General features: G+C 38.0%; 1 protein-coding gene across 2 annotated transcripts in view; it reads right to left on the bottom strand.

The window, feature by feature from the left end:
* Window positions 1-7,468: 7,468 nt before the first annotated feature.
* Window positions 7,469-12,421, bottom strand: part of deptor (DEP domain containing MTOR-interacting protein) — a 31,205-nt gene continuing 26,252 nt past the window's right edge. For both annotated transcript variants that reach the window (XM_072394593.1, XM_072394594.1), the window contains exon 10: window positions 7,469-10,801. In XM_072394593.1, coding sequence (XP_072250694.1) covers window positions 10,673-10,801 — 129 coding nt within the window. In that variant the 3' untranslated portion in view covers window positions 7,469-10,672. The remainder of the gene's footprint in view (window positions 10,802-12,421) is intronic.

The following is a 12,421-nucleotide window of genomic DNA, read 5'->3' as shown; positions in this document are numbered from 1 at the left end:
GTCTTAGTTTTATCCTTACAAAACTCTGTGTAATACTCTTCAGGAATTAGACTAATTTAGACTATTTAGCTAGTTCTTCCCACTGCATTCAGGTGATATGTGTCACTTTTGTAAAACCTGGATGGTGCTTTGTCGGAAGACAGTATGGAAAGAAAATAACTTGCAAATAACTCATGCATAGAACATATTATATGTAGGAGAATTTGGCAGGTGTCATCCACACAAAACACTACGTCTTAATGAAATAAAGCTGTTTATTTTTCCTTTTCATATTTTACCTGATTTTGTAGAGCACTTTAATCAGAAACCTTAATGTAGATAATCCATATAAGCCTTGGTTTGTGGAAATAAGCAATTATTTCATGGTGTCCACCACTCCCTGTTTGCACTGCCACATCTTGTGACAATAAAAATGATCAAACTGTACATCAGTCTGTTGTATTTCCTCCATATTACTGTAATTGTTAGTAACAAGCCACCGTTGTCGCTTTGACAAACAGAGAAAGCATAATTTCCTGTGCAGCAGGAGATATCCTCCAGGAAACAGGAACCCCTTCATTTGTGTTTGTAAGAACACAAGTTTAAGCTTGAAGTGGATGAAAGAGGAACGGATGGTATCAATTAGCTGCAAATCATGAAATATTAGAAAGTTGTATTTTCAAAATGCTGACAAAAATAAAAGAAATACAATATATAATATCAAACACTTGTACACACACACACACATACACACACATTTCAGCGTAATCCTTTCCTATTTCTCACTCTCTGCCTCACTTGCAGCAACAGAAGTCAGCAACTGTCCTTTGTCCAGTGTATTTGATACACTTTTTGCTCTCTCTCCATTTCACCAAAGCCCCCTGTACTACATCTTACAGATTCAGAGACAACCTGAGGTACGGGGTCTTGGTGCCTTTTCCACTGACAGACAACCTAAATCACTGTGTCACTCACACACACAATAGGTTGCATTTAAACTAACACAAGAAATATGGTTTGTTTGTCTTATAAACTCAAGCAAAAGACAAGTTCAAAGAGAGTTGACATTTTGAAAGCCATGCACACGCACACACACATGTGCGCACATACACACTTCTTGAGCTCTGTGTTAATAACAAGCAGTGGGTTAATATGAGGGCAGCTGCAGACAGAGGTGAGCACAGCCTACTGATTAGCTCAAATGCTCATGGTTATTAGCCTGCTTGTCATCTGGTATCTGGTCTGTTGTTCTCAGAGCACTGCTCATCAAACATCTGTTGGGGTTGTGATGCTTTATGCAATTTTTTAAGGAGAAGCAAATTGATTGAGGTCATATATCAAATGCATACTTATAAACTCCTCTTGGCCAGGAATAAAACTGAAAAGCGAACCACTTTTACTTGTCAAAATGAAGAAATATTGATCCACATTTCTATTACCAAACCTGAAAAATTAAATGGGGATTTTCTCCTTCTTCAGGTCTGACTTATAACAGAAAATAATCATGATTCTGATCCAAGCTGAGCAGTGCTTACACGTGTAGTGACCACTCCCAAAAATTATGCAAGTCAAAGCAATAAAATGACCACAGAGTGGTCGTGACTGTCATTCCTCAAGATTGATTAATTCTCCCTAAATTCAGCTCTGATTTCAGAAGCCATCACAATGTAAAGCACATGATCCCAATCTGCTGCTGCTGCTGTTGGAAGGGACAGTGGACGAGTATCTTTTGATTTCAGAAAGCTCTCTATTCAATTTAATTTTGATCATAAAGATGATTAACAGATAAAATACTGTTTTCTGCTGACATGTTTATATCATATTAGTCTGCAATTTGAAAATCTATCTAAACAATAGGAGTGGCACATTTTTAAATCAATTGAGCTAACTCGAGACAAAGGTGGCTGCAAATACAGTTCTTAGCCAAGCTATCATCAGGCAAGATATAGCTTTTTTTGGTCAAGCTAATGACACAAAATACACGTGAAATCATTGTAGAAAGTAATAAAGCAGGTTTTAGTGAATTCTGATGAGGATCATTTTTTTAAAAAACCTTCTAAAACAATTGTCAATTAGATTTCAGTTAGTTGTAATTCATATCAAAGCATGAGAAAGTTTTCTCATCTCTCATAGAGTATCAGTTCAACGATTGTTTTCATGTTCCTCTGGGTCTTGTCAGAATAAGTTCTAAAATGGAAATGCTGCTTGGCAAATGTTGACTTCCTGTCAGAGTAACTCGCCAAATCCACAGATTGCGGCCCCAGCCCAAGAAGCATTTGGCAGGTGGCTAACATTTCTGCTCGCTGCGACTTGTCCTGTGCTCCTCGCCTGCGGGGAGAGAAGTGAAGGACAGAAGACACATCACCAAATACACACTAATCACGCCTCAAAGGCATTCAGCCCGTCAACCTGAGTAAGCACCAAAACATTTCCGAGTTGCAACTGCATTCGGTTTTTCTCGTCTTTTCTTCCCTTCTTTTCTATTCTTTACAAAATTCAAGACTCCTTTTCTTCCTTATTTCCAATGAGCGACAATACAGCTGACATTTATTTAATCAAAGCAGTAGCCACATCAAAAAAGCTCATTAAAGTGCCCCAGAGAATTTAGATGTTTTCACTTGCTTCGCTCTGTCATAATGTAACAAATCACATGGTATAAAAGAAAGGAAAAAGAAAGAAAAGTTATTAAAATGTATTGCTAGCCTGAAACCATACCCTTTTTATGAGGATATACATGATCTATTTTGAGAGAGTAGGATTGTTAATCCTCAGAGAAAAATTGCAAGTAATGACCTCAAGTTACCCCGCATGCAAGAGCAGACTGAAGCAGTGGAAATGGATGGACAAAGGATCCATAAAGCACCCCTCAGGCCTAAAAAATACCACCTATGGAATCATTTTATGTCAGATACCTTCATATTTATTTGAATATATGCATTTACGGAGAGGAATAGAAAAGTGGAAGAAACAATGTTTTCTTCTTCTTTAATCCAACTGCTTTCAATGTCTGTATTTCTGTTACTTAAAATTGGAACAACTGGGCTTTTCAAACCTTAATATGATACTGTACGGTACGATATGCCACTTTCATCCTTGGCTTCTTTGTGCATGTGTGTTGGCCCCAGTTGGAGTTTAGCAGTGTGTCTGTACTCTCAGCGCTACAGCACTTTAAGGGCTCCTGAAAACAACTTTTGCTAATCAAAAAATGCTCACCACTCCTCCAAAAACACCATTACAGTTTGAAACACATTTGTTCTAAAGCAAAGATGGAGTTTTAAAATACAGACCCTACCCAATCACTGCAAACTCTAACTGGTTTGCACAGACCCTGTAAAAAAAAAAACCCACATTTTATGATGGACTGAATCACTGGTTTAAATGCTATACATCCTGATCCCCTTTGCTTTTATCTTTCCCTGAAGCAAAACAGTCCAGCAGGCTCTTGGCTTTCTGCTTTGTGGCTTTTAATTTCCTGTGCGTTCGTATCACGCTGTTTACACACTACAAACGTCCACAGCTCACTGGACTGATAGATGTTGGTGACAAAGTGAAGGTCAGTTAGTGAGCTTATTAATGGATCTGTGATGCAGAAGTCAGTCAGTTCATAAAAAAAAAGTAACGGAATGTCTCCACCATAAAACTCTTGTGTTGATAAAAAAAATCTTAAAAGCTCTTATAAACTTTGATAAAAGCTTGGATATACAGATATGTTGACCTTCTGCTGCACCTTTCTCTCCTCTCAGTGTGAAGGACCCTCCGTGAGACATTATACATGTTTCATGCTCACTAAAAGTGATCTCAATCATCACAGCTGGGTCCAAAGCTTAAGTCACATTTTTACACATGAAAACCATCTTGACAGCCTGAAAATCTGGAGGTTTTCTCTGGAGTTGCTGGTCACACAGTCAATTCATAGTGGGAGAGTCTCCTCTATAGAAGCATTTTCACAGCTGAACTTTCAACAGAGTGGAGCTGGGAGGACACATGGTACACATAATACACTGTAGAGATACCTTATTTTGATTACTACCCATGAATGATGGACACATTTCCCTGATGATTGTTTTTATGTTCGTGTCAGTACCACAAACATGTGGACATATACATGTTCTCAACGAGCAGAAAGCAACATACATTTTAGTCGAACAGACTTTCAAGCAGCAGCTCTTCACACATGCTGCCTCTCATTTTCTAAACTTAGTAGCTGCTCTGGTGTGAATGTTGCAAATACATGCAGACCCTCCTGAGCATGTCTGGAAAGTTTCAGGGAGGCAGTGCAGGTGTAAAGATTTTAACAAGAAAAATTGACAACAACAACAACACTCTCTTCTGTGTCTTTTAAAGGTTAGAGACTGTTTTAACTCTTTGGTTTCCCTAACAATATTAGAGGTATAAATAGTTTAGTTAAATTGATTGCCTATCTAAAACAAGCACTGATTAAAGCCATGTTGTTTCAAAACATATTTCTTTTTTTTCTCTTCATTTCATTTCCTGGATTTTGTTGAAAATTAACTTGGACATTTGTTCTTTGGCTGCTCCTTTGGTTCTTTGCTTTATGCTCATGTCCCATGAGCAGTCACTCACACTTACTCTCAGACATAAGGTGAAATACAGCCAATAAGAGAGTATTTAAGTCTTCAGTGTGTTTTGTTCTTGCTCCCATGATCAAGGGTCATTGTTGAAAATATTTCCTAAATCTTATTTTCTGCCATTAACACCTTCATGAACCGGATGAAAAAATGCTGTTTGCTATTAAGACTTTATTGATATCAAGATCAAAGGTCAAGATCAAATTTATTCATGAAGAATGTTTAGAGATGTACAAAGTTGAGTTAAATGCTTTACTGTCTTGTCAATAAAGGCAATAAGCAACATTAAAATCTAAAACTGCAATCAAAAGGGAAAATCAACAATGAATTAGGATATCAGTGCAACCCAATACAAAATGATCTTCTTGGGTGAAGAAGTGAGTCTTAGAGAGCAATTTGACAATGACTGCTGCGTCTTTGCAGACATACAGAGATGACTTTTCTAAACCAACATACAGTGCAGTGGAGCAGCCTCGACAAGATGCGATAAAAAAGTGAAAACCTCTTTCCTGGTCTTTGGGGGGCGTGGGATAAGTCTTCACCTTGGCACTGGTATTAGTTGGAGAAAGCTTGCTTTGACAACTGCAAGTCCAAAGCTCTTGCTCGCGAGGAATGCGTGGCTCTAGATCAGCGTTAGGGATTGTTCATCTGGTGCAAACACAGCCTCTTTAACATGAACACGCTCATAGGGCAAATTAGAAAACCTGGGTTGAATTACCAAGCTGACAACCAGCATAGAAACACCATTAAGCATTAGGTCAACTGCTCCACTAAAGCCACAGCATGATGCCCTGGGTATGTTCAAGTCAATTTATAATGCCTGGCCCTAGATCTGGGCCACATTTCATGTTCTTGTGGGACTAGCCCAATGACATCTAAAATGTCCTACACTTGCTGAAAGAGATTAATCTGCTATATCACATATGGGGAAACATGCAATTAGTTTATTATTCATCCCACATTGTGGTTAAAGCAGTCACTCACAAACCACAGACATGCCTTAGAGGACATCAGATATGTGTGCAGTGAAACTGAGAGATCAGAAACGTCAGTGCAGAGAAATTTAGCAGACAGTTTGGAGGATTAGCTTTCTGAGCAGTAAGAAAATCCATTAAGATGCGCAAGCACGTATAGAATAATGAGATAAGAACAAAAGAAGAAAGAGACCGAATGTGGAACACCAGAAATCAAACAACAGCAATAATAATGTCAGCGATGCATTCACACTCACACTTGGTAAAGATGGAAACAGTTTTATAAAAAAAATGTGTGTTGTAGTATTGTCCCTTGAATTTCGTAAACATGTTAAAAATGACAAAGCTAAGGGAAAAAAATCAGGACGTGAAGCTGCAGCATATGCAGACTGTGATGTGCAGAGTAAGATTGCCCCCTTTTGGCAGATGAGTGGTAGTGCATCGAGAGCGTTAACGGCATCGTGCTTCATTCCTCTCACAGTCACATTAAAATGCCTCAGGATGCTCATTCTCAATCATTCTGGATTGTAGTCTGTGTACTGTCTGCTTGAATAAGTCCACATGAGTCGTTATTATGTGTACTCAACTAAGCAGGGATCATCTGAATGAGAGTTGAGAATATAAGAATACAATAAAATACCGGTAAGTAAGACACAAAGAACTTTTTTGACTGCAAAAGACCTATGGGAACATGTAACTGACTGGCCCTGTTCTACTGTGTAACAGGAACTTTCTGTGTCCTCACCTCAAAATGTTGCATCAAAAGTAAAACAAAAAATGCTTGTTGACCTATTTAAGGGATCATGTATTTAAAGGGATTTTCTTGTCTACCTGACCGCTCAAATTGCTCAGCCAAACTCATACAGCACTTTTTTAGTTTTATTCAGTATCACGGGCTGCACTGAGATTTTTTCTTTTATACTGACACACATTGATCAATTCATTGAAAGACAACATGGTTATGGACATGTAGACTGATAAAGCTGGGGTTCAAGCCATTGACCTTCCGATTGTCAAAAAAATTATGTTTTTTTTATATATATTTTTTTATATCTGCTTCATCCTGTGCAGAGTTGGGGGGGGGGGGGGGGGGGGCAGAGACAATCTCAGCCACAGGACACACAAGACAGGTCACCAGTCTATCACAGACACAAAGGAGACAAACAACACAACATGCTCACACTTACAGACATTTTATGTCATAGATGCTGTTGCATTTTCCTTTAATCATCATCCAGAAATGTTTCATCTTTAACTTCACGCCTTATCAGAATCAGATCATCTCTTACCTGGTGAGTGGTACACAACAGCAGAAATTTAGACCAGGAGTGCTCACACTTTAGGACGCCATTTTGTCTTTGTGTTAATTTCACATAGATAAAAGCTCTGCTCTTGTATCATGTATTTTTTCCTTTATATGTGCAGTCACGTGAACTAAATAAACTCAACACAAAAGGCCTAACCAAAGAAATTCAAACCTTTTGATTTAAATTACGCAGGCCTTAAAAGGCAAAGTACCTGCAGCAACATTAATGTTCACAGCATGTGAACACTCCTGGGAGACGGTGACACAGACAATTAATTTGGCAAGCTTCAGTTTGATCAGTCATTCATCAATGTCCCTAACTCTGCACGAAAAGCAAAAACTGGGAAAAACACTGTGTTTGGACGGTATAAAAGGACCCACTCAGCTTTCTTAACAAATTAATCATTAATTACATGTAAAAATCGTGTGACTTCCACAGCGGTGACAGGTCGTTAAGCTAAACTGGGCAAGTCAGCTTTTACTTAAACTGCTTCACACTGCTTATTTTAGCTTTCTTATACCTTAAACATGCACACTGTACAACATAACAACCCGGATATGAGATACATCAGTTTTTGTTGAGTGGGAATGTGTGATGAGATCCACAAGTAACCACAATATGTGAGTTCAATCAGGTTTTTATTGAACATTGAACTTTTTAATACACAAGAACATCATAATGAAACAGACTGGTACTGTGAGCTTATATTGCCTCGAAACCCAACATTCGATCTGACAACTGAGAAAAACAAACACGCGGCTGTACCTGCTAAAACTCGACACAAATCTAAGAGTCCCTTTAGTTATATGAGTCGTTTCAGTTGAAAAAAGTGTAAACAGTACTATGCAGAAGAAGGCAGAGACATACATTCTGTCAGAACGCTGCTTTTTAAACTGATGTTGAGCTATTAGAAAGTGATAGCCTTAAAACAGTGATTGTCAGCAGAAGTGAAGGAAACAAAGAATTTCAATGCAAAAGTTGAGAAATCAGGTGACCACCAACTGTGATTAGCAGCACAATGAGAGCTTAAGGCAAACCCTTTCAGTTAAACAGTCAGTGAACCTACTGACAGCCAACCCAGCACAACAAATCCCTCACAAAGTATATATGTAAAAGTTCTACCCATTTCTTTTTCTGGAAAACTCAGTATGTCCATCATCCTCTTTTAACCCCCTTTGCAAAAATATTTTTTTTTTAAAAAAGAACTTCCATTTCACAACATCTGCATGACGTGAGGAACCTTCACCCAGATCATTTCCCACACAGTTAAAAGAACGCAAAGTGAGTTGAAAACTGCAAACAGAAGAGTTTTGATAAAACAAAACAGAAAAAAAAAAATCAAACAAGCCTTGGTGTATATATGAACCATTATTAACTAATAATGTACAGTACAAATGTGTGATATGGCAGCATGCAAAAAAATGTAATACAAACATTTGTATCTAAATATCTGTATCTTTTTGTTTATGCACAGTAAACTTTTCAAACAGCCTCCATGAGTTTGGGATAATGCGTGATAGAATCTGTAAACAACATGAGTGGACTCATGAGATCAGCAACATGAAACACAACGTTAAGCAGAGGCTATCAGAGGACGTTATCAGTGTCTGAGAGGATGTAGAGCTAAACATCTTTAAGGGCTCAAAGCATACTTACATCTAAAATGATTTGTCTGGTTAATCAGTTCTACGAGTCAACAGACTGAGGAAGTGCTCTGGATTTAAAGATAAAGCTACATATGAATCTATTTACAGCATCCATGCATTTCACTGCCTATGACATTAAAGCGGCAGGAAAACTACAAATAGGTCACATTTGGAATCAGCACAAATTCACTTTACTGCATTTGTTCAGTTTCACTGTTCTAATTTTACTTCAGGTCTTAACTACGTATCTATCAATGGACGTAGCTTTAACTAAAACAAAACTCAAGATCACACACTGACTTTATTACCAATGAGAGAATCACTTAACTACGGTCTAGTTTCAGATATAATCCGTGTGTGGGAGCATGTGATGACACACTCTATAAACATACAGTTAAATATGTTATTTTTTCAACGTCAAACCTTTACTAGCCCAAAGGGATTCGCCAATATGTTTAGGAAAATATTGTGTTGTACCCGGCAAATGAGATCATTTCCCTGGAGGTTAATCTTTTTTCTTTTTTTTTTTTGACAGTTTTAACAATAAACTAAATTAAATTTTTTAAATCAAATGTGAAGAGAAAAAAAAAAAAGGAGGATCAAAAGCTGACTTTATATTAGGGTGGAGGGGGGGTGAAATCTGGCTGCAGCACAAGCATAAGAAATTAAAAACAAAAGCTTCCCGGCTGGACATCATGAGAAGTTAAGTGAGGTCACTGTTTTATTATTTGGCCAATACACAAAAAAACTAATCAAAACTAATCTAATATCAGTAGTTATGAGATTGTAGTCAAAAAATTATACATAGATTATGTACCTGCATCAAGCGCTTCTGTCAACAATTATTGAATAACCTCTGCCAAAGAGGTTATGCGATTGGTACCGTTTGTGCATTTGTTTGCAATATTGTGCTTAAATCATCAAGTCGAATTTCATGAACTTGGACTTGGAGTGTGAGCAAAGAAAGAACGCATTAAATGCTGGAGCAGATCAGGATGACTTTTGCTCAGATTTCGAAACCCTTCGGCATTGGCCTCGGTGGACGGTGCACTCTCTGACAGCTCTTGTTGTTCACGTGCTCATTCCAGTCTTTAGTCAAACCATATCAATAACAAAATCAGTATTAAAGTATTAAAGGTCATCAGAAGGTATATTTTGCAATTTCTACATGATGGTTTTACCAGAAAGTCTGGAAGCACAATATGACAGTGACCATAGTTTAGGTGCTTATTTGGCGCTGTAAGTATAGAAAATATCTAATACGAACTGCACTTTGCAACTCTAACTCTCTCAAACAAACTCGCAGAAATGATGACATCTTGTTGAGGTTTCTGGTCTGCGTTCCTCTGAACAAAAACAAAGATATCAATAGAGAGTTCAGGGGTCAATAACTCCTTAGAATTATTTTTTATAAATCTGTTTGTCGCTGCTGCAGTGTTATGTAGATCAAACATTATGTGACAATGAAGCAGGGCTTTTCACTTCGTGCATTAAGCCTCATTAATCTTCTATGAACCCTGCTCCTTATTTTCAAGAGCAGTCTGTCTTTGCATTTTTACATCATAGTTCCTCAAACGGGGGGGAGGGGGGACAACAAAATAAACTGACACTCAGAAATTCCACAGTGACAGCATAAAAAGTGTGTATCTACTTGTCTTGTCCAGCAGGGGGCACTCTCGAAAAGCCAGAAACGTCCTTCATAAGCTGTCTGTTTTTACAGTTTTTCACCATTCTCCAGGTTTCAATAACAGAGCTTTTTATGCTATTTTAACACTCTCTCAAGATCAGCAACAATTGTGTGATCTAAACACATACAGGACACGCATGTTTTGTACTCCACAAAGGAAGTCTGGAGCATTCTTATTCAGGCTGGCAGTCTTTGTGTGTACATGGAAACATTTTGATCACAAAAGATATGGCCCCTGTACTTTCCCTGTCAGAGTTTTTAAAAAATCCAGAACAGCCCGCACGGTTTCTCTGGAGTCATTTATTCTTAAACACACCCTGTTTCTCAATCATTCACCTTGTCCAAACAAGAGATAGTGTGAACTGCGTTTCAAGTCATCAAAGATTCTCTGTAGATGTGGTCTTGAGGTCATGTACTAGACTTTCTAGTCCCCATATTTCTTACTGCATTTTTTGTTCCACATGTATGAGCTTTTCTCTGGTAACGGTTGTCAAACTTGTACCTCCTCCATCACTTCCATGACGATTGTCCTGGGTCCGGTCAGAATCAGGTTGCTGACGGTCCGGTAGTCGTGACAGAGGACATTCAGTCCATTCACAGACACCACAAACTGACACACCTAGAAACAGAAGGACAAACGAGAGAGCTGCTTGATGGTTTGGCTCGTGATCAAAAAGGATAAACAGTACAAACATGAAAGATTGTGAGAAATAAAGGAATACTCCCAACCCAAAAAAACCTTTTCTTGTCATGTCAGTTACAATAAAAGACTTTAAAAGTTTGACCGCTGCCTTGTTTTAAAGCTTTGACGATGCTGTCAGGTGTCTGGAATGTGACAAACGTAAAGATTAATGCTGCTGTTTGAATATGTTTGAATGTCTTTACTGATTTATGACATTTCAAATGATGGCTCTGGATCATCACTGAAATCACTCCAAACTATTCAAAGCTGCAAAATTAGGCTCCTTTAGAGTCATCCCTTCAGACCGCAGATGATTGGCATTATTCTAAACAGATAAATATTTGATGTATGAACTCTGTTGATTGAATTTCAACACAGATTTGATGCTCTTCTTTTTGTATTGTAAAGTGAATGGCTTTGGGTTTTACTTTTTTTTATGCATTGAAACATGCATTAACAACAAGCACACAGTCATCTGATAAATCCGCCCCAACACAATCCATGAATCTGCTACTTTTTTGTCTATTATTTATTTATTTTTCCCTGATTGATGATTATCTGGATTCTTTTTTAAGACGATCTTGAGCTCAGCATTGGTGTGCTGTTCCAACAAATAGTTTTTTTAAGTCATAACTTTACAGCGGCGTACATAAAGGGAGCATATTTCTAGCCTTTGGTTTGGTTCTTAATACTCTAAAGATTGTTTTGTTGTTTATTTTTGGTCATGCCTAGATTTTCTTTTTATTACTCTTCCAATCAGAACTGATGCAGTTCATAAAAAGGAACCAAACACAGAAAGAGTCATAATCATAGCTCCAAAGTCAACAGTGTGGGGACTGACTGACATAAAGTGATAAGTGATTCTAAACAACACCAGGACACACACTCAGATCACTCTTCTGCCACACCTGAGTTCCGCTGTTCTTATCTATATTTCACCAGTGCAGCAGGTTCCAGATTAAATTAAATCACCTCGCCTGAGCTGATATTTAACCATTCAGGACATAGGTGTTGTTTAAAAAAAATCATTTTAAAAACTTGAGCAGTGTTTTGAAAACACCCTCCTTAAGTTTTTCTAGAAAAGCCTAATCCTGTTCCAGAAAAACTTTATACCTCAGCCTTTGAAGACACTTTAAATATACCATTCAACCCTTTTAAAGAGGTAAACCTTTCTTATGACCTTCATAGGTTAAACTGAAATGGAACCAGCAGCTAAAACTTGCATCTGCTCACATATCACATCGGGGCTACAGCGGAGGTTACCAGCAACTCCTGTTTTGTTTGCAGAGGACGCATGCAAAGCCTTTACTGTATACAGTCTGCGTGGAGATGATCAGCAGGTAGACACAGTCATACAGATGGAACGACTGCAAATGAGAGTTTATTGTGAAACCTGACGATAACAAACAAACTCTGAAGAAAGAGAAAATCACTACCATACTGAGCAGAGCTCCATGAAATTGTCTGTTTTGTTTTATGATAAATTATGTGGCCTCTTTTTCGGTTTCAACCACATATCAGGGTTGCATTGCTATAAAAACGTGTTTGCACATGGTC

The sequence above is a fragment of the Leuresthes tenuis genome, unplaced genomic scaffold, assembly GCF_036924035.1.
Source record: "Leuresthes tenuis unplaced genomic scaffold, fLeuTen1.0.hap1 SCAF_10, whole genome shotgun sequence".
In the NCBI taxonomy this organism is placed as follows: domain Eukaryota; kingdom Metazoa; phylum Chordata; class Actinopteri; order Atheriniformes; family Atherinopsidae; genus Leuresthes; species Leuresthes tenuis.
This window is presented reverse-complemented; position numbering and strand designations above follow the sequence as displayed.